The sequence below is a fragment of the Typopeltis vanoorti genome, chromosome 1 (genome assembly GCF_054136105.1).
Source record: "Typopeltis vanoorti isolate ZY-2024b chromosome 1, IOZ_Tvanoo_1.0, whole genome shotgun sequence".
Classification (NCBI taxonomy): Eukaryota; Metazoa; Arthropoda; class Arachnida; order Uropygi; family Thelyphonidae; genus Typopeltis; species Typopeltis vanoorti.
In genome coordinates this window covers 96697963-96721921 of record NC_143549.1, presented here as the reverse complement: position 1 = coordinate 96721921, position 23959 = coordinate 96697963, and the positions used below count along the sequence as shown (strand labels likewise).

At 34.5% G+C, this 23959-nt stretch overlaps 1 protein-coding gene across 2 annotated transcripts in view; it reads right to left on the bottom strand.

The window, feature by feature from the left end:
• LOC150110238 (putative phospholipid-transporting ATPase IIB) overlaps window positions 1-23959 on the bottom strand; it is a 359872-nt gene that overhangs the window by 331770 nt on the left and 4143 nt on the right. For both annotated transcript variants that reach the window (XM_090398500.1, XM_090398506.1), the window contains exons 2-4: window positions 14655-14799; window positions 6377-6490; window positions 3066-3233 (exon numbers count right to left, since the gene is read on the bottom strand). In XM_090398500.1, the coding sequence (XP_090254626.1) occupies window positions 3066-3233; window positions 6377-6490; window positions 14655-14774 (402 nt within the window). In that variant the 5' untranslated portion in view covers window positions 14775-14799. The remainder of the gene's footprint in view (window positions 1-3065; window positions 3234-6376; window positions 6491-14654; window positions 14800-23959) is intronic.

The following is a 23959-nucleotide window of genomic DNA, read 5'->3' as shown; positions in this document are numbered from 1 at the left end:
AACTATTCCTCCTATCTCCTTGCAACTCTCACTCTCTCTCTCTCTCTCTACATGCTGACTATAGTAATACTATCATTGTCCCTTATATCCAAGGGCACCTCAGAAAAAATAGAGAGAACTCTAAAATAAAAAATAAAAAAAAGTACAATCCATGCACAGCATTCAAAACTTTATCTAAATCTGGCTATCCTCATCCACTCTATCTCCTCTATCAGTTCCAGGCGTTTAAAAAAAAGTTCCGTGTTCCTACAACTTATCTTATTATGGTCAAAACTGGGAGATTTGCTAATCTGCCTTGAAGAACATAAAAACTGCATCTGTTACCATAAGTATAATCAGTCAGTGCTTGCTGACCATGTGTTGGATACCTTGCACAGAATCAAATGGAAAAAACTGCCATGCTTCACGACAAAAAAATATAAATTTGAAAGACTTTTTTTCTTTTTTTTTTGTTAGAATCAACAGCAGAATTAAAAATCAACCTAATCTTAATAAATATAGTTGTATTAAACTTCCTAAAATTTGGGAAACATTAATTCTTAGGCCTCCTACCCAACACAGTTAAAGCTAGCCAAGCACCCATAGATGGTGTCCCGCATAAGACTTTAGACTTTGTCTATTTTTTTCCACTTATTGTTTGTGTGCATATTTGCAATTTTAATATTGTTTCACTAAAGATGTCTCGGTGACTGAGATGAAACATAGGAGAGATTAAATATTTTGTTTAATTATTTATTCTTTCAAACAGGACTACGGACTTTATTGTTATCAATAATAATAAAACAAATTTTCAGCCCTCCCACAATACGAATGTACTATAGGTTTACAAATAAACTTTTGTGGGCAGGAGTCACATTAAAAAAAAAAGTATCTGGAGTGTATGTTCTGTCCTGTCAATTGTCATCTACATCCAGGAGGTTGACTATTATGGATCTCTATCTGAAATTCATAGTGTGTAGTAGAAAGATAATATGGTGGGGCTTTAATTTCTTTCATCTCACAGTAAGTATCCTATGTCTTTAGATATGTGTTTATAGGACAAGTTTTCTGTTGTGAGAGGGGAAAAAAAAGTTTCTAGGAGGAAAAAACACTCCATTTCCATCAGTCCACTCTCCACTATATGACTGAAAACACTTAATAAAAGTTCCTCGCATCACAGATGAGATTTGAAAGGGCTATGGAGCCTATGCCAACTACGCAACGGAAGTCCCTCTAAAATGTATAGCAAAGTCAAATAATTTAAGATGGTAAGCTAGAAAGTAGAGCAGTTGAATAGTGGCAAACTTTCACTATGCACCTATTTTTTTTTCCTCTTGATCCTTATGTATATACAGGATACAGTGAAAGTTGATTGTATACAAGATAAAGCCAATTACTTATGACCTGGTAATGAGAGTATCATCATTCTACTGGACACTTTCTAACACTACAACTTCCGCACACCCCCAACACTGCCCATAGAATTGCGCAAGCCTGGTTCCGTTAGTGCACTGTGCACAGCCAACATTCGTGTGTATATCAGTAGAGAGAGAGAGAGAGAGTGTTGTTTAGCTATACATGCAGTGGAGAGATTATGAGAACAGTTTAGCCTTAATGGCACTTCAAAGGTTGGAATGCAGCCACCTGTTATTTTCAAAACACTAAAAACACTTGGGATCAGTAGGATGTTTGCATATCACTATTAACCATTATAATGATACAGAAGACATATCTAACTGCCAAAGAACAGGTTGGCCATGCTGCATTAGGATGCAACAGCTTGTGAGGGCTGTGAAGGCATGCCTCCACCATAATCTAGTGAAAACACAGAAAGTGATGCTGCAAGAGATGACGATGTCATGTGTACTAACTGATGATCTGAGAATGAGAGTATTGTCGTTCTACTGAACACTTCATAACACCACAATTTATGCGGCAGAGGGTGATAAAATCAATAGCACTCCTCCAGCGGTATGAGAAACAGATACGGAGACATCTTCTTCACAGATGAGAATATTTTCCATTGAAGTGATTTAACTGTCAAAATGATATGCCCCAGATGGTCACACAGCACATGCCATAGCACCCAGGATTCACATAGGTCATCACCTTGTGTCAGTGATGGTTTGAATATCCAAGTTGCATTTCTGTTAGAAAAGATCAAAACCTCTGCCAAAGTGTATCAAGACACTGCTGGAACTTATGGTATGGCTGAATAACACCTTGTTTCACAGTAGGCAGTGGACCCTCCAACAGGACTCAGCCCCTGCACACAAGGCAAGGATCACACACATATATTCATCTGAATGGCCATCTGGAAGTCCCAATCTGAATCTGGTGAACTTCAAATTGTGGCAAGAGTAGCCTGCAAGAAACAATACTCCAGCATTGCCAGCCTGAAGGTGGATTTGGAGCAAGTAGTGGAAGCGTTTCCTGTGCATGCCATCATCAATATGAGGCATCATAGACTTCGGATGTGCATGAATGCAAAAGGGGGACATTTCAAACAAACATTGAGTGTTGCTATATGCACTTTATACATGTAGTATGTATATGCTGAAAGCTGTAAATGATTTACTGATAGATTAAAGGTTCATGCACTATTCAAGTTGTATTTATGGCTGGACTGTGTATTACAATCACAATTAATCATCATCATCATCGAATTTCTGATATGTACCTTCAAGGGGCAGGGAGAGGTACTGGATATCATGATAGCAAGTACTACATTAAATAAAATTTGGCATGATTACTAACTTACTATCGACAGTTTTCCTCAAAATTAGTCGATTAATTATGTCATAAGTACAAAATTGTCAGTGCTTATATTTCAGCCTTCTAAATCTGCATCAGTCTTGATCTTCCTCTATGTCGTTTTCTATGTCTTACCTCTCCATTTTAATATGATTCTGCTCACTCTCTTAATTTTTTCTCAGAAGTTTCATATCTATGTTCTAATATTTGAACATTAGTTTGAACACTGTCATGAATACAGTTAGTTTAGTGAGGTTTTTTTTTAATTATTAATTTCATAATCATCACAGTTAATTATTTATATAATAAGGATTACTAATTATAATAATTACCTTTTCCACAATAATTAGATCTGATACTCTAATATTTGAACTTGGCACTTGTACAACACCTTGGGACGTTAGTTTTTGATACTTCTGGCAATTTACTTCTCTGTCCCTGCTGTATCTTCTAATGTCATCTATAGCTTCTCTGATGAGGGTTACAGTAAGAACAAAACCCTAATGGTGTGAATTATCATGAAATTTATTAATTGCACTTGGTGATTTTATACACAACCCCACACACACAAAATAAAATAAAACATGCTTCAAAATGTTTTGAATTCCTATCCTATCCTAATTTAAGCACACGCATAAACCTACACATTTTACTGTGTAGGTATTTGGAACTGAAATCCTACAGAATAGGTCAGTTACTCCTTATTCCTGGAGGTGTCGTATGTCTGTAGAAGCATGTGTTCAGGGGCCAGTTTGCCTGTTCCTGGGGATGAAAAACCCAAGTTTCTGTGTGGAAAAAAAAAAAAAACCTACCTCTGTATGAAACCGCTAACTCACCTTTAGTCGAAAGAGACCAGATAATGGTTCCTCATGTCACAGACGGGAATCGAACCTAGGTCTTTCCTACCAAAGGACTTTGTCTATACTGACTGAGCTACAGAGGCTCTGTTTTGAATTACAGCCATTGAAATAAGCATAGACAGATAGACAGACCCTGTTTTAGAATGAAATACAGTGATAACCTATCACATGGTCGATACTGATACATAAAGTAAACATATATCCCTAGAGTCAATGATACATTTGTATATTATCAACTGCACACAGAAGAAAACTTATGGAATTTGAAAGAGATGTAACAGGATGTCATATCAATGAGCCAACTGTTGTGATACTGATAAAAGACTGAATCATCCACAATCAGCTGTAAGCAACCATATTAGTCAAGAAGGGTACAGGTGACACTAGAACACTGCTGTGGTTACAACAAAGCTGACCACTGCAACGATCAGCTCTGTGTTTATTCATAGTCCTTTGGTTGATGAATGCAGTGATTATCAGGATACAGCTATGAGAAAAAATCCTAATTCTGCCTGTAGCAGAATTAACACAGAAAAGATGAGATCCTAAAGGAGTGGAGATACACAAAATCTCAACTTTCTAGAAATCAGCAGAACATCTTAGATGATCGTGTGTTCAAGTTTACTAGGTCAAACAGGAAGAACTGTGGACATCTGCATCAGTGAACGTAAAAGATATATCACCATATTATCAAATACTCCAGATCAGAGACAGCATTGAAAGATTTACCACTGGGTTACAAAATATATTATACTTGAACAAGAAGTTGAAAGTTTTTTCATTTGGTTATACTATAAATTGATATGCAGTACTAACTGATATACAGTACTTGCAGAATGATTTGAATAGGCTGGAATTGTGTACATGGAAAAATGGATAAGAGTTCAATATCAGTAAATGTAAACTTATTCACTTTGGCGTGATTAGATATCCAGTGTTGTACTATATTGGTGGGATTGTGCTTGAAGAAACTGATGAGGTTACGGATCTTGGAATGTTAGTAAATAGGAAGTTGAAGTTCAGGGGCATGTAGTAGCAAAGATTGCAAATACAACTTAAAAGGTAATGGCAATCCTGAAACAAATGTTCCCATGTAAAAATAAGGATGTCATTTTGTCTCTTTACAAGGCCTTGATAAGACCTCACTTGGAATATTGTGTGCAGGTCTGGTCTCCTGGTTTCTGTTGTGATTCTGATATATTGGAGAGTGTTAAAAATGATATTAGGATTGTGGAATACTGATTATAAGACAGACTGAGAATTTGTAGACTACAGACACTAGCAAACAGGAGAAAGAGGGATGATATGACTGATACAAACTTCTGAAAGGGCCATACAAGATTTCAATTACTGGAATTTTTCGATTTATGGAGGGTGGGGAAAGAACAAGAGATCATTCTTGGAAGCTAAGAATAAATGCTGCTAAGAAGCAGGTGAAGGCTAGATTTTTCTCTCATAGGGTAGTGTGTGATTGGAATGGATTGCCATTGGATTGTGAGTGCAAGCAGTATGAATGAATTCAAGAATAAATATGATAACTGGTAAGTGTAGTATGTGGCTTCCTCTCGATGAGTCCCTGGAGGTCTCTTCAGGTACTCATCGAGGGGAAGCCACAATAATAATAAAATTAAAGATGGCAAGAAATTATATTCTAGGTTTTGTCCTTTATCCAAGTGTAAGCAAACAAAGTTTGCACATGAAGCCACTTAACAACTGGGCTACTTGTATATAGAGACTGATAACTTCACATCAATTGTCCTAGTATCCCATAATGCAAAGCACATATCCTTATAGACATGTATAATGCTATGCATTATAAGGGGAAGGGATACTACTCACACCAGTTTGGATCTTTATCAAGGTCTCATCAATGGGAGCCAGAAGTAACATCAATGTTGTAGTAATACAGAGTCATATTTCCATAAACGAGTAATCAAAAGGTGTCACACCTTATTATTAAAATACTCTAGATTAGAGACAGATGTTGAAAGTTTTTTCATTTGGTTATACTATAAATTAAAGGTGACAAAAAATGATATTCTTGGTTTCATCCTTTATCCAAGTTAATTTATACTTGAACAAGAAATTATATATTTTTTAATCCTTTACCCAAGCATAAACAAATAGTTTGCATGTATATCTCCATTAGTCTACTTGTATACTGAGATTGCTAACATAACATCATTTGCCTCAGTACACAATCTCTGATCCCAAGTATTTAATAATATGGTGACAACATTTTTCTGTGTTTATCTAGAAAATATGACTTCTGCACTGACTTAACCTTGGTATCCTTCCTTTGTCAGACTTCCATTAAAAAGCCTTCTAAATTTAGAAAACAGTCTGGATAGTGGCCCTTCCCATGATGATTTTGCATTATGGATTTTTATCCTATAATGCAAAAACATTATGGGATAAAGCAATGGATGTGAAGTCAGCAGCCTCTATATAAGACTAGTCATGAAAATACTTCATAAACTTTGCTTACTTACACTTGGATAAAGGATTAAAACAAAAATATAATTTGTCGAGTATAATGTATTTTTTTGTTTGGGATCACTATACAAAAAATTAATTATGTAAATTAAATAAAAATAATATAAATGAAATATATGCTTTGGGAATTACTGCTACTCCTACCTCAAAAATAAAATTTCATTATACTACTGATTATAAAATTATTTTTAAAAATCCAAAGAAAACAATAACAATCACAGGTGATAAATATTCATGATACAATTACTTACACAATGAAATCAAAATTTAAAAAAGAATTTTCATACCAGTGGTCCCCAATATGTATATAAATATCCAATACGTATACTTGGAATGAACTGTGATACAGCCATGACAAGGAAGTACAGATTTAGGAAAAATTTAAATTGATTGAACAGTACCTGAAATTTGATTTAAAAAAAAAATCTTTAAATACTACATTAAAATTAACATAAAACAGTTTTGTTATACAATGAAACAAGCTAAAAACTACAATTTATAAAAATATTTTTTTTATGAATCAGGTGATCAAAACTGTTCATGCAATGCTTTTACAAAGTTAATATATTAATAAAGTTACATGAGAGTCTATTAGATGGCACTCATCTGTTGAAGCACACTGATAGTATAAACAATGCCAAGTCAGCTGACACCTTGCAAGTGCAAAGTATGGTTCAGGTGGAGAAGAGCAAATAATGAAAAAAAAAAACTTTTACTCATGAAATCACCATGTGACCCATCATGTTTTTTTTTTTTTTTTTTTGGAAGTTGTATAAAACTCACAGCATCTCAGAAAGTCTTTTAAACACCACCCATCCCCATTTACACACACAAAACACAATCAATCAATTTGGTAAGTGGATAAGAGAGTGGTTGATGGAAAGATATCAGAGAGTGGTTTATTCAGCAGTAAAGTCCAGTAGAAGGCCCCTATAACGTGGCATGCCATCTGGCTCTGTTTGTGGGCCACTACTGTTAAATTTATACATTAACGATATAGGAAAGAATCTGAGAGAAAATATTCAGTTGTTTGCTGATGATGCAAAATTGGGTAGAGCAAAATAGTTAATATGGATGATGTTAAAATTTTGCAGTAAGATTTGGATAGACTGGAAGTCTGAGAAAAGGAGAATGGATGTTAGTTTATTAATGAGGCAGAGTGTAAGGTTATACATTTTGGGACAAAAAAATCACTAGCTGTGTGCCACATTGATGGAACTGTACTCCAGGAAACTGATAAAGCCAAATCCCTGGCTTCATCAAAAGAGATCCTGCCTTCTAATGCAGGATTTCTTTCCCTTTACAGTTACTCCATTATTTCAATTTTGTGGCCATTGTTTTTGAATTGAAAGCTAGTTATTTTCTTTTCCACTCTCAAACTGAACTTATCTCTAGTTAAGTTTGGTACCTGTTACAATTATGATCTATTTTCTTTTCTGTTTTTCAATTGCATGTGCTATATTTTCATTTTTGTGGAATTTACAACAGTGTTAAAAAAACTTTTTTTTAACACGGTTGTAAATTCCATGAAATTTTTAAAATGAATGCTGATCACCGTGTAACCCTAAAAGAAAGGATTTTCATTTTTGCTTTGGAAAAACTTCACAATTTTGGAATTATTTCCTTCATGATTACACGTGATCAGAATACATCATGAAAATTATGAAAACAACTATCATGTTAGAGTAAAACTTTAGTTTAATATAAACCAAAATAAACACTCGACATTTCGACCTTTTATTTTTATTTATTATTTATTAATTTTTTTTCCATTTTGTAAACATGCTGCTCTCCAGCTTAATTTAATTTTGTAACCTAACAGATAACAATAATAATAATAGGACTCTAGCTTTGATATAGTGAGGTTTTTTTTCCCTACCAGAGGGAAAAAAAACCTCACTATATCAAATCAAACCTCACTATATCAAATTGAGCAACCCTTCCAATAGTTGTAAGGGTTGCTCAATAACTTTAGCATGTCATAACTGTAATGTGAAGGTTGAAATGTTGAGTGTTTATTTTGGTTTATATTAAACTAAAGTTTTACTCTAACATGGTAGTTGTTTCTATAATTTTCATGACGCAATTTTGGAAGTTAATTGATTTTCAATATCCCTCTTAGTGGGACAAACCTTCTTGTTCACAGCTTTGCTGTTCTTCTTCTTACCATTACATTTCTCATGCACTTTTGGCACTATTTTAAAATATATTTATACTGCAATATCTTAAGGAAAATATGTTACGAAACACTAAATACACTGAAAACACAAAAATCTATACTAATATACTATGGAACACTAATTTTCTAAGAGAAAAAATACTCACTTATCCCGATAAACAGGCAATGACCATCAGAGTCAGAAACAATTCAAATTATAAACTGCAAGCCATAAAGCCCTAACCTGATGCCTTCTAACGCAGGATCTCTTTTCCTTTACAGTTACTCCATTATTTCAATTTTGTGGCCATTGTTTTTGAATTGAAAGCTACTTATTTTCTTTTCACGTATATGGTAATCATACTAAGAAAACTTTGCATCAGTAAACTTTATTTTTTTCCCTTTAATTGTATCTCTCTCTCTTTCCCTTTATCAGCGTGAGATGATTCCTCATAGTCAATGAACTTTTTTGAGCCTGGGGAATCTTTATCTGACGACCCACAACCTTCTCCATTTTTACATTTTTTATCATTTCTTTTTCTTTTAGATTTAGTTCCTTTTCCACTAATCTTTTCCACCTGGTTTTTGTGCAATTTTAATATTGTTTCCTGACATTATCTAGTGACTGAGCTGAAATATAGGAGTGATTAAACATGCTGTTTAATTATTTATATACAGGGTGTTCGGGATAAATTTGACAGTTTCGTAAGGAAAAAGAAAATCTTCTTTGTATCTATTAAATTTAATGAATTGACAAAAAAACATTACAGGCAGAGTTAATTACAATACTATCAACAAGATTTACTCAAAATAACCACCATTAGCATCGATCACAGCTTCAATTCTGCTTCGGAACCTCGAACAAGCTGATGCTACAGTCTCCCTGGGAAGGGCCGCAAAAACTGTTTTAATTTTATCCATTAACTGGGCTTTTGTATTACTGGAAGTGCGATTGGTGTCTTTTTCAACTGCGCCCCATACAAAATAATCCATGGGGTTAAGGTCTGGGGAGTTTGGAGGCCAAACATTTGGACTGGTGAAGTCGTAGAAATTTTCAGACAACCATTTTTGACTTTTCCCAGAGGTGTGGCAAGGGGCCGAATCCTGCTGCCATACATACGGCCTACCATTGGCTACCCTTGTTATCCAGGGCTTGACTACAGTTAGCAACTCCACGAACAAAGCCCGAATTCCAATGCCAGGGTTCTTCAACACCTGTTCCTGCAGATTTGCGAGGAATTCTGCTGTACGAACGCAATCAGATCGTCTGCTAGGGATCTTTCTTCTTGCTACATCCTCGTAGTCACCATTGCAAGTCTCTAGTTCATGCCTGATTGTTTTTACTGTATTCAGGGAGCATTCGGCAGCAGTCGTAATATCCTTATTTTGATGGCGGGCACGAATCATCATGATACAAGTTATTCTCTTCCATGATTCAGGTGGGTTCCAGCTATCCATCCTTTCTGACATCTTGTATATGAATGAAGAAGGGTCCAAACTTTTAAATGAAGAGAAGTGTGTGTTAATACATGTAACTTACGGAAAAATATAATTAATTATAAATATGTCAAATTTATCCCGAACACCCTGTATGCTATATAAGGGTGGTCTGAAAAGTTCTCAGCTTTGACCACAGATGGCAACGCTATTGGCAAGATTTTTTTTTTTAAGTTGGTACATCTGTCATAAGCATCCATGTGAAATTGCAAGTCATTTTCTAGTCTATCAAGTAGTTTGTTTTATACAGCTGTCTGAAGCAAAAGTGTTGTCTGTATCCCTTGAAATGGATAAAATTGAGTATCGTGCGGTTATAAAATTCTTTGTAAAAGAATTTTACAAAGAATTTTCATTCTTTGTAAAATTACATTTACAAACATTTATAAAGAATTTTACGAACATTCATTCAAAGTTCGTAAAATTTTATGGGCACTCTTCTCCTTCATTTTCGACAGTTAAGAAAGCCTCCCAAGTTTAAACGTAGCTGTACCAGCCTATGGCTACAGCTATGGCTGTTCTTATTTTTATTTCTTTGTCTTGCTTTCCATTTGCAGTAAAGTAGGTACCTAAATATTTGTATTCTGTTGTATGTTCAATTTTCATATTGTTTATGAATATATCTGGCTCGGATCTGTTTTCTTTGGAGATTTTCATAAATTTCATCTTTTTGCATTTATATCTAATCCAAATTCTTTACCTTCTTGAATTAGTAGCTGCAGTAATTTGATTAATTTATTTTGGCTTTCTGCTATTATAATGGTACCATTGATACTAATTCCTATTTTTTGTTTTTCAATCTTTTTCAATACTGTCTCACTATAGATATTAAATAGATTTGGTGAAAGGATACCACCTTGTCTAACTCTTCTTTTTATTTTCACTACAGAAGCCTCAGAGTTGAATAGCTGCATTTTCTGTTCGGTGTAAATCATTTTTATAATCTTAAGTATGTGATCTTCTATGTCTAATTTATCTAGTATACTGAATATTTCATTATGTTTTACCCAGTCAAAGGCCTTCTGAAAGTCTATGAAGCATATGTAAATGTTCCTATTTCTTTCAAGTGATCTTTCTATTAGCATTTTTAGTTCCAGGATAGCATTAATGATTCCCATTTCTCTTCTGAAGCTTTTCTGTTGTTCATTCAATTCACCAATTAAAGCTCTTTCAATTTGTTTGTTAACAATGGTTAAAATAATTTTAGATGCATGGAATCTGAATGAATTCCACTAAATAGTTATTATTGTCAGTCAAAGCTTTCAGCAGCTCAGCCAGAACATTATCACACCCAGGAGATTTATTATTAGGAAGATTCTTAATTACATGTTCTATCTCCTTTCTTGTCGGTAGAGTAGTATCTGTTGTTACGTTTAACTTAAGGTATTGTGTATCATTTATCATGTTACCATTATCATCATCATAGAGATCTGATAAATACTCAACCCATCTTCCATTTAGCTTTTCCTTATCAATGACTACGTTTCCATCTTTGTCCTTGATGTTATTAGACTGTGTATGGTTTGCTTTTCTATTAAATTCTTTCGCTTTCAGGAATGCTTCTCTGGTTTTGTTCCTATTTTGTAATTCTTCTATCTCGGTGCACTGCCTATTTATCCAGTTTTCTTTCAGTCTTCTGCATAACTGTTTGATTCTTTTATCCAATGTTTTATATTTTAATCTTTCTTCATTTGCTCCTCTTTTTCCATGTTCTTCTTTCATCGATAACATTGATTACGTCTTATGTTATCGATGGTTTTTTTCTTTCTTTCTTTCTTCTTGTTCATTGATGTGGTTTTTAGCAGATGTTATGATAGCTGCTTGTAGTCTATTCCACTGAGAGGGTTCATTTTCGTTTTGCAACTGTGCAAACAGCAGTTCTGAAACATGTTCATTAAATTTTGATTTTACTATTGGATTTTGTACCATTTGCAGATCCCATTTTAGGGATTTACCTTTTAATTTTTATTGTTTTCAGATGAATATTCATCTTCATTAAGACCAGTCTATGATCAGATCCACAGCCAGCACTTGGCATAACCTTTGAGTTCTGTATTCCATTGAAGTAACATTTACTAACCACAATATAGTCTAATTGATTTTTGTACCTTCCATCTGAACTTTCCCATGTGTGTCTTGCTGTTGGTTTTTGTTTAAAATAAGTGTTGTCTGTATCCCTTGAAATGGATAAAATTGAGTATCGTGCGGTTATAAAATTCTTTGTAAAAGAATTTTACAAAGAATGAAAATTCTTTGTAAAATTACATTTACAAACATTTACAAACATTTACAAAGAATTTTACGAACATTCATTCAAAGTTCGTAAAATTTTATGGGCACTCTTCTCCTTCATTTTCGACAGTTAAGAAAGCCTCCCAAGTTTAAACGTAGCTGTACCAGCCTATGGCTATAGCTATGGCTGTTCTTATTTTTATTTCTTTGTCTTGCTTTCCATTTGCAGTAAAGTAGGTACCTAAATATTTGTATTCTGTTGTATGTTCAATTTTCATATTGTTTATGAATATATCTGGCTCGGATCTGTTTTCTTTGGAGATTTAGTTATGATGAGACTGTGCTTGTTACAGAAATCAATCAATTTTTCCTCTCTCATTCTAAATGGACCCACGTGTGTAGATGTTCCCTCTGATCTAACTTTTGCACTCCAGTCACCCATAGTACAAATAACTCGATCTTTCTTACCTCCAACTTTCTTTATACACCATTCTATTTCATCTTACATGTTATCTATTTCTGCTTCCTCATTTTGTTCTGTAGGAGCATATATCTGAATGATCAGCATATCTCTTGGTTTAGACTTCACTAGAATTGACATTACTCTATCTGATTTTTTTGATGATATGGATAATGTTTTTATTAGTTTTCTTCTCTACAATGAACACTACACCTCTCCTTGATATTTCACTACCTGAAGTATATACTTTATATATCTTGTCATTTGGAAGTTTCAACTCAAAATCTGATGATCCTTTCCAAAAGGTTTCACTTATTCCTAGTATACTAATATTCAATCTCTCCATCTCTCTCTCATCACATTAGCCATTTCCCACATTTATTCAATCCTCTTACATTCCAAGTAGCAATATTCTGCATCGAGTTTCTTTATAGTAGTCATGGACTGACGATACCACAGGGCCTGCTACATCACCCTGACACCAGAGTTCCGGGCACGTTGAGCCTACACAGGCTTTATTTCTTTTCTGTTTAGACATGATGCTTTATATAGCAAAATTTTTTATGGAATGGGCCACCAGAACTATCCAACAACCAATATGAATGGAGGACCGCAGCTGTCGTTTGGTTAGTGGGTCCCATGGACTTAGCCAGGAGGCCTACAAAGTAGTGCCACTGACCATCCCCCCCACCACCATCCATCATTGAGGGGGACACCCGATGTGCCGTGACAGCCCAGCGACCGGTAGGTTAGCCTTGGCATCCAGAAATAGATGACATTCTTCGCAAGAATGTCATCTATTTCTGGAGGCCAAGGCTATAGTTAATGCTGCTGCAAAGATAGTTGCAAATCTAATAGATGCAAATATCACAAAGGAAAAAAGTATGTAATTCCAAATGCCAAAGTCTTAATTGCTCGAATAAATAATTGACAAAATATTTAATTTTTAGTATACCATATCAAAAATGACATTCCGGAAGCTTCCTTTAAGTTGATTTTTACAATTGTATTGTAATCTTGACTGAATTATATAATTTTGTTAACATTAGCTTAATTAATACAGTTAATAATATTTACTTTTAAAAAGTATTCTAGTTTGTAAGTGAAATTTTCACAAAGTATTTTGTTGAAAGCTATACCCAAATAAATAATTCTTAATGAAAAAAGGTGGAGATTTTTTTTTTTTTTTTTTGGAAAATCAAATTGCCTAAAGGGAATGTAGCTTTATTCATAATGTCTGGTCAATTTAATAAATTAATCAATATTCCTCAGGTTGTGCAACCTTTTTAATAATTCATAATGCCTGTATTAATCACTTGGCCCATAACATATATATATATATATATATATTGTAAATTACTAATTATATAAATGAAACCTATTATAAAAACATAATTTGTGACACTGAAACATTTTTAACACTCCTCTCAGCCCTACTGTGGTGAGTTGCAACTATAGCAGAGTTAGAGTAGAGTAGAGAAAGAGATTAAGGTCGAATAATGATCCATCTCTCACCAATTCACTCCAATCTCATTAGCAAAGGCATTTTAGGCTCCCTGCACTAATACAGTTCATTATTATTGTCATCAATAATTCCGTCACTTTCTTCTAAAACACATGCAGCAGCTATTCAATCCCCATTACCAGTTCAACTCTAAAGAAAAGTATAGAACAAGTTTTCTTCCTCTTTATACATTCCTTTTACTATTACCTTTGGAACAATCTCTCTCTCTCTCTAATATATTTCTTAAAGAGTACAATAAACAGGGTTTCAAATTCAATGTTATCAAGTTTATTCTTTTTCCTCACCTTTCTGCCCATCTGTAGTACTAGAGGATTAAGTTGAACAGAAGACTGAAATGAATTTAAGCAACAGGAGGGACATGGGCTTTAAAAAATTTTAGCAGTGGACAGATTTTTGAGATGCACAATTTTGTACTTTTTTTTAATAACTCAAGTAGAGGAATTTTTAAATAATTATTGCTGCCAAACTGTATAAGCCCAAAAAATTTGCATGCTGCTGAAATGTCCCAAAATCTTAACTAGATATACACCCAAATCATTTTGTTTAGATATTTTTAATTAGCATGGTAATTTTTTAATGTTTATTTATAATTTGTATGAGCATTTTGTATATGGTAACTGCATACACAAACATGAAGATGCAATTTTATTTTTATCTTTTTTTCTTTTATTTTATGAATATTATGAATAAACTTACCAATGGAATGAATGTAATAATATTATATTTCTGGTTCTTTATTATGTTTGGAGGAAAACTTTCACTACACGTCCTCCCAATAAATACTGTCCGTGATCTATAACTATTTCCCCCGCACATCTTTCGTGATGTTACAGTACAGCACCTAGAAAAAAAAAACATATATTCTTTATAAAAATATATAAAATTTTTTCAGAATGACTACATACATCCCTTGAAATTAATTCCTTTTGTTCTATATAACAATGAAAATAATACACCACAATAATAAATTTTAATGAAAAGCATAGATATTTTGTACTAAAATTAACAGTATATCATCAGCATGTGGAAACAATCAATTCAAATGAATAGGAATACAAAATAAATACAACAATCAGTTTACCGATTAAAAACAGGTGTTGCAAGCTAGAGAAATAACATTAAAAAAAAACTGTTTTTGAAATTTACATAAGATGAGAATCTCTCAAACTTGTATGGGAGAGAGAGAGAGAGAGAAAAACATTCCAATTCAGGTTAGGCTGTAGACTGGTGTAAAAGACTTCAGAACTTTTTTTTTTCTTTTTTGAAAAGGTGTTCATATTTAAAACTACTTCTATGGAGCAGCCAAGCTTAAGCAGTGCTAGGACCACTAATTTGTATATAAATGATATTGAAAATAACCTGAAACAGGTATAAAAGCTTTTTGAAAGATACTATTTTGAGAAATTGCAGACTTAACCACATAATGTATATACAGCTTACATAACACCTTTTATTCAAACAATGATCAAATTATTCAGCAAACTACATTTCTGTATTTGCATAACTACTTTCTGTATCAACAAAATCAAACCAGATGTTGAATGCCCTCACAAAACTGCCACTAACATCCCCTAAGCTCAAGTGCAATTCACACAGTAATCACTATGAAATCATTATCTGGGAAAATCACTGAAGTTAAAATGTGGCAAAATGTGGAGTTAAACTTAGCATCCACTAGGGGTTAAAGAAGCAGCAAAATCAATACTGTATGATCTTATTTACTAGGTAAAATAGAACTGACATGGACTTCAAAATATATAATAATTAAACAGAACAGAACAGAAGCCATTTTGATCATTTCCCTAAGTATCCTCCCTTCAAAACAGAGCCGGTCTAAGTATGTCCACTGCTAGTCTTGGTTTGAATTTTTCTCTTCATGACAGGTTTTGACCTATAGGAGAGTGAGAATTATACAGATCATAATGGCTGTTCATTCAACATCATCCTTTGGCTATTGTTCATGTTTCTTGTAATATGATCTTACTGTTTATCGGGTCCACAGCTAAATTCTGAGCACAGTGCTACTAATCTATCCTTTACACTTAGCATCCGCTGTGTTACCTACCTCCTTTGAAATGCACATCAATCCAGTGAGATGAGATTTAACTTGAAATACATTAAGAAAGGTAATACAGTAATATTCAAAAAGTAATTCAATTAAAAGCTGACTGATGAGAGATTTATTTAAATAATATTATCTGCACAGAGTAATATCTCTTAAAATAAGACAGTAAAAGACATGTCCACAGCAAAGAAGTTAAGCAGATCCAAGCAAAAGCTTGTGACTAGTGGTGTTCCGCAAGGTACAGTGCTACAACCACTACTGCTTAATTTGTATATAAATGATATAGGACTGAAAGGAAATATTCAGCTGTTTGCTGATTACTGTCAAATTCCTGATAGGTACCCTCAAGGGATGTAGATGATACTATGACAGTAATACATGATTAAGTTTACATCATTATTAACTGTCCATCAACAATTTTCCTCCAAATTAATCTGCTATTTGTCAAGACTCCGATATTGTCAGATCATATATTTAAGTCTTCTACGTCACTTCTAAATGCATCAATCCACCGAGATCTCAGTCTCCCTCTGAGTCTTTTTCCAGCCATGGCATCAAGTATTTGTTTGCTAACTTTTTCTCTCCCATTCTGTTAACATGACCATACCGCCTTATAAACATTGCTCACATTCTTGAATGCTAACAATGCCACATTTCTTCCTACTATCTTCATTTTTAATATCGCACTACTATTAATGCAATCTGTTCATTCTTCTAATTTTTCTCAAAACTCTCATATGTTTTTTTTTTTTTTTTTTTTATGAAGAATCCATTCACAAGAGGTCGGTGAACCTATAGCACGATAGCAATGTGGATGAACAGGAAGAAATTTATTCACATTTGACTTGAATTGCTGTGGACTATTTCTTGGAAAATATAAGATAGAAGAACGTTCCAGAAGGCAGCAGAGAGGATGAACAAAGATGAGAAATTTCTTCTGTGGGTTTGGAGTTGAACTGTGAAGGAGCATTAATCATCTGCCATATGTTTGAACAGATTTCACAGAGAATAGGAGAATTAATTATGCCAATTAGTAGTGATAAAACAATAGTCATAAAATGTTGAGAGTTTATTTTTCACTTGGTTAGACTATAATAAGTTAAGTTTAATCCTTTATCCAAGTGTGAGCAAACAAAGTTTGCGCCTGAAAGTATCTTCAGGACTGAGTTAAGGTGGTGCAACACCAAGCCAACTCGTGGCAAAGGTGGAGAAAGCTATCATCACTCCTATCTCAGTATCTCCCATAATGCAAAGCACATCTCCTTGCAGATATGCGTAATGCTATGCATTAAGGCAATGGCCACTACCCAGACCGGTTTCAACCTTTATTGAGTTCTCGTCAGTGGGAGCCAGGCCCAGTAGTGGAGACACCAAGGCAGAAGGAAGGAGAGGTCATCCTCACCTATAGGAGTTGCCAAAAGGTGTACAACCTTATTATTAATTTACTTTGGATTCAGAGAAAGATGTTGAGAGTTTATTTTTCACTTGGTTAGACTATAAGTTTAGTTTAATCCTTTATCCAAGTGTGAGGCAAACAAAATTTGTGCCTGAAAGTATCTTCAGGACTGAGCTAAGGTGGTGCAACATCAAGCGTTGGCTTTGCTCCTAAGTTCGTAACTTTCACTGTTCCCCTCACATAGTCATTTCTCAGACGATTCTTTCTGGTCACACCGCATATCCAACTAAGCATTCTCATCTCTGCTACTTCCATCCTGCTGATGTTATTTTTCTTCACGGTCACAGTTTCTATAGCATACGTCATGGCTGGCCTCACTACTGTCCTGTTGATTTTGCCTTTCAGATTGATCGGTACCCTCTTATCGCATAACACTCCAGCCATCTCTCTCATTTCCTCCAACCTGCTTGTATCCTGCATCCCACTTCCTTCTCTCCTCCATCTTCTTCCACTGTTGAACCTAAGTATCTAAAGTCCCTCACCTTCCTGATGACATTTCCTTCCAGCTCCAGATCTGTCTCCTGGCCACCACCCACTGTGCAACAGAATACTGTGTCTTATTTCTGCTCAGTCTCATACCTCTCTTCCAGTACTTTTCTCCATCTTTCCAGTTTAGTTCCTGCTTCTTCTCTTGAATCAGGATATGATAATACCGCATGAAAAACTTACACCATTACTAACTTCCTATCTACAATTTTCCTCCAAATCAATCTGTTACCTGTCAAGATTTCAATATTATTAGATCTTATATTTCTATCTTCTAAGGCTTTATACTGTATCAATCCACCTATATCTTGGTCTTCCTCTGGGTCTTTTTCCTGCCAACCTGGCAAAGATGCTTGTTTTGCTAATCTTTCCTCTCTCATTCTGTTTAAGTGACCATACCACCTGAGATTAGCTCTGCTAAGCCATTCCTGGATGCTAACAATATTAAGTTCTTTCCTAATATCCTCATTTTTAATATGACATTGCCACTGATGTCATCTGTTCACCCCTCTAATCTTTCTCAGGACTCTCATATCTGTAGTCTCCAGCCTTTGGTCAAGTGTTTTATTTCTAATCCAGCTCTCAGATCCATAGGTTAAAATTGGCTTGAACACCATCTTGTATACAGCTAATGTAGTATTTGGACTAATTTCTCTCTTATTCCATATAAATTTATTCACTTGATTGACTTCCTATCATTCCAGCTTTGTTGATTCTGTTGTCTATTTCCATGTTTAATTTACCATCTTCACTAAAAATCGTGCCTAAGTAGCTGAAATGTTTTACATGTTCTATAAGTTCTCCATTCAAAATGTAGTTGATATTTTCAATGCTTCTGCCTATTTTCATTGTCTTTGTCTTATTATTGCTGACCTTTATACCAAATCTATTCAATTTAGTCAGGGAATCTTGCAGACTTGTAACAGATTTATTTAGAAGTATAACGTCGTCCGCACAAAGCAAAGCTTTGACATTAACATCTCCAATTCTGATATGTTTACTCCCGCTTTCCTTCATAATGTGATCCATATAGATAATAAATAACAGAGGAGATAATGTACATCCTTGTCTGACACCAGATTTAGCATAAAACCATCTTCCTGGATTTCCTTCAATGATAACTGCTGACTTACACTCAAATAAAGACTAAGTATTCCTGCAGAGGTTTCTGTGGTTAAGCAGTTCAATATAGTTATTCCAGTTTGACCACATGTTTATTAAAGAAAACTGTTTTTAAAACTAAACAAGTACTAAAAACAACACCCAACAAGTTTCATTAGTTGTCAGACTAACATCTTAAGAGAACAAAGAACAAGAAGGTAAAGAGAACAAAGTTTAAAGTACAAACTACTAGAAATTACGAAAATTAGTTCAATTTAAATTCAGAGAGGCAGCAAATTTTATTCAAATTTGCATATTAAAAAAATAATAAAAAAAAGCATATTTGCTGCCTCTTTGAATTTTCTTGTGAAACGATTCTCATCTATATAGGATATGTCTGTTCAATCCCAGAGTACATCATGACCAGTAGAGGTTGTTGAAATGCCAATCCTATTTGATGTTCTCTCTTATTTTGCACGTCCTTTTGATGTTCGCTCATGTGAATTTCTCCCGATCTCCCTGTCTGGCCCACATAGCAGATGCCACAGGAACAGTGAATATTATAAACTCCTGGTTTTTTTATTGGATTTCGGAAGATGAAGAGATCTTGATATTTTTTCAAGTGGCAAGAAAGTCATTTTTATTGTATTTGTAGAGAAGTTTGGCTAATTTATCTGTTACATTCTTGATATAAGGAAGGGTGACTGCATTTTCTTGAAATCTTGTTTATTCAAGTTTCTTGTAGGTGTTGTATTGAGAATTTTCTTAATTAACTTAGTATTGAAACCATTCAGTTGTAGGATCTGTGTTAAGTATTGTATTTCTTCTTTCCATTTTTCTTCTGTACTGGAGATATTGTATGCTTTATCCCTTAAGGTTTTAGGCCTATTTTTTGCTTGGGGTTGTGATGTGAAGTAGCGTGCAGAAATCTTCCTGTGTTTGTTGGTTTTCTATAGACGGAGAACAATAATCTGTTTTTTCTTTCATTTATTTCTATAAGGATGTCTAGGAAAGGAAGTTTTTTATTTTCTTCTAGTTCCAGAGTGAATTTTATGTTAGGATGTAAGTTATTAAGATAGTCTTGACATGTAGTCAGTTCTGGTGCTGTTCCTGGCCGAATGATAAAGATGTCGTCCACATAGCAGAGCAAAATTTTTGGTTTTTTATGCCCAGTTTTGTAAAGCATTAATTTCAAAATTTTCCATGTAGAGGTTTGCTAGAACTGGTGAACCCATTGCTAGTCCTTTTTGTTCCCAGAGTTTGTCTTGGTAAAGGAAGAACGTATAGAGCTGTACAATGTCCGGTGGGAAGAGATTTTCTAGGATGAAAGATCTATGTGTATATCTTTTACTTTTTCTATGAAGTCTATGCTGTTCTTAATGAATGATGGTGTTTTCCTATATGTGGTAAAATCAAGTTTGTAAGGTGTTTTGCCAGATTTGACGTAGGAGAGTCCCTTCCATCCACTATCGGTCTTAGTGATATATCTTTTTTATGAATTTTAGGGAATCCATATATTCTAGGCACTAGTGGATGTTTGGATTGTAGATTTCTTTCGAGTTCTTCAGACCAATTTGGTATATTCTTGATAAGTTAATTGGTTTTGTTGTGAGTTTGCCAAGTGGGATCTCTGTCTAATGCTGTGTAGGTATCAGAATCTTCAAGAAGGCTTTTCATTTTGTTGTTATAATCTTCTGAGTTTAAAATCACTGTTGCATTGCCTTTATCTGCTTTTATTATGACTATGTGTGTGATTTGAGTTTATTAAGGGCTGTGAATTTTCTTTTTGCAGGTTTTTTGGTGGTAATTTGCAATTTAATAGTAATGCTGTACTTGGAATGTGGATCAGATCTGCTATTTCTCTTGGTACATTTCTTATTCCTTTTTCAATCTGGGCTATAATATCAATTTTCGGGACTTGTCGTGGTGCTACAGCAAAACTAAAGCCTTTCATAAAGACTAAGTATTGCTTGATATAATGCTCCACTGACACCATACAACTGTAACACTTTGAACAGTTTCTCTCTTGGTACCCTGTCATACGCCTTTTCCAGATCTACAAGGCTTAAATACAGATCTTTGTTATATTCCCACAATTTCTCAACTATTTGTCGTAACATGAAAATTTGATCCTGACAGCCTCTATTTGGACTGAATTCAGCTTGCTCTTCACCAAGCTTCCCTTCTCAACCGTTTCTCAAGAATACTTGAAGAAATCTTACCAGGAACACTCAGTAGGGAAATACATCTATAATTCTGACATTCAGTTTTATTTTCCTTTTATATATGGGTACTATGAGAGCTCTACTCCAATCATCTGGAATTCATCCCTCTGTCCAGGTAACCTGAACTATACAGTGCAGCCACTGTAAGACTTTTATACCTCCATACTAAAGCATTTCTGGTCGAATATCATTTACTCCCACTGCCTTTCCACATTTCAGGCTTTTGATAGCTTTTTCTACTTCAAGTATGAATATATATATTCCTGACTGCATGTCTGTTGAGTGTTTTTTACTACTGTGCTGTCATCACTGTTTGTTTCATTTAGCAATTTTTCGAAGTAATTACTCCTACATCAAGGATATCTTTTTCACCAGTTTTCATATCACTTTTTCATCTCTAATTTCTTTTACAGCGCTCTTTCCTCCATTTCTAAGCTTTTTTTAATAGCCTCCAGAATATTTTGCCACCTTCTTGATATTTATTTTCTATGTTCTTACTAAAGTCTTCCATGACTTGTGTTTAGCTAGTTTTACACACTGTTTAGCTTTCTTACATTTGTCTCTGTATTCTCTTACTTATTTACCAGGAACTTTTGATATGTTTTCTTCTTTTCCTTCATTGACTCTTTAACTTCCTGTGGCCACCATGAAGTTCTGATTTTTCTATCCTTGCAGACAACCTCACCACATGCCCCTCTGGCTGAATCATTCAATGTTTTCTTCAGAATTTGCCACTGACTCTCCAAGGTTTGGTTCCTGTTCTCAAACTCTCATTTTTTCTTGAATAATGTTTGTGTATTTTAGTCTACAGTTTACATCTGAGAGCTGCTCACCTTTTATGTTTAAAACTTTCTTAACATGTTCTTGTTTTCAGTATGAAATTCAATTTTATCCTGCTCAAGACTAAATGGTGATCACTTCCAATTTCAAATCCTCTGTACACTAGTATCACTTATCAACAATAACATAGTCAATGAGACTTTTCTTATACCTTGCCACTTCTCTTCATGTGAATTTGTGCACATTTTTATGTTGGAACATTGTGTTTGTAATAATCAGTCCATGTCCTGAGCAGAAATCCAACAGGTATTTGCCATTATTATTAGCTTTGCTCTTTTCTCCAGATTTTCACAAAATATTTTTGTATATCTGATAATCATTTCCTACTCTAATATTTAGATCCCCAACAAGGACCATGTTTTCCTTTTTCATCATGTCAGTTGCTTTCTCTAAAGCCTCAAAAAATTCCTCCACTTCTACCTTAGTAGAACCTTCTGTGGGACCATAGTGTTAAGTTTTTGTCATTGGGTCTGCACCATTGCTACATTTCTACCATTGCTCATTGTTATATCTTTTATCTTTATCCCTTTATATTATTCTTTATGTGATTTACTTTCTTATATATACTTTGGCTTCTATCTGCTATCTTTAACTTCATGTATCCCTAAGTCATCTATCTTACTTGAATATGTGATCTTATCGCTTATCTAGCAAATTTCTCAATTTTGGGCCCCCAGAAACACCTGTTCCCTGATCACTATAAGCTATCCTTATTCACTCAGGCAAATTTATTTACTGCGCCAGCCTGGGCCTTAAGGGTAGAGTTAAACTCAGCCTAAGGATAGTTATAGGGTATCAGGTGCTACTAATATCATTTACTAAAATTCAGAAGCCTTAGGTTTTCTAGTTTATTTGCAGTCATGCCCCTTTTTCTCTCTCTTAGTTGGGATATCCCCGTGCACATATGTGATCACAGGTTCGAAATTTTATGAAGTGTCAGGGTCAGTCAGCATGGTCAGAAATACAGGCATGAAAGGTATCAAACAGTTTTAATGACACATTATTTAATATAATACAGGAACAAAACAATTATTAATACTAAGTTAAACTCTTACTTTCCTTTCACTCTATCGTTCTTAAAAATAAACATTGATTTCTAAATCTTTACAATTCAATTTTTTCAACTTATTTGTCTTACAACTCATTAGGTCAGCTAGGCATTTAGCACATTAATATTTTCCCTCGAGTGGATCACAACAAAATATCTAATAAACTAATAGTTCTTAAAATTCAGTCCAAAGGTATAGAGTTATTCACATAAATTTCAATTCTTCATACTTTCTTCTATCACAAATTCGAAATACACTCGTTTCGGTACTGTTAGTCAATTTCTCTAAAAGGGGCTAGAGCATATGAAAGTACTTATCTACACTGTTTTGGTTTCTCTCGGGGTTCTCTCCGTCCTTCCTTCTTTGTGAAGATTCTGGCTATCTTGATTCTATCGCCACATGAGGATTCACGTGCTCTTCCTGAATCAGGCACTGTTTCTTTGCTATGGATTTACGCCAATGCTTTTCCTCATTGACAGCCTACGTTCAATCTTGCCGTGTTCTCTGGCAGTGCCATGCTGGAACTTCTTGAAGGTCAGCTCTTAGAAATAAGAACTGAACCACGATGAACACTCGAAGCACACGGTGAGAGTACAGGAACAAACAAACGGGGGCATTTCAATTCAGTGTTGCAGGTTTTATACGCTCCCCAAGAGCACCACCTTTCCAAGTTTGATTTCTCCTATCGTCCTGCCAATTGGTCCCCGACTGGGTGACCTCACCGATCCTCATACAGGCCTTTCTAATTCCGGGAATGTATGCATCATGAAATTTTCTCA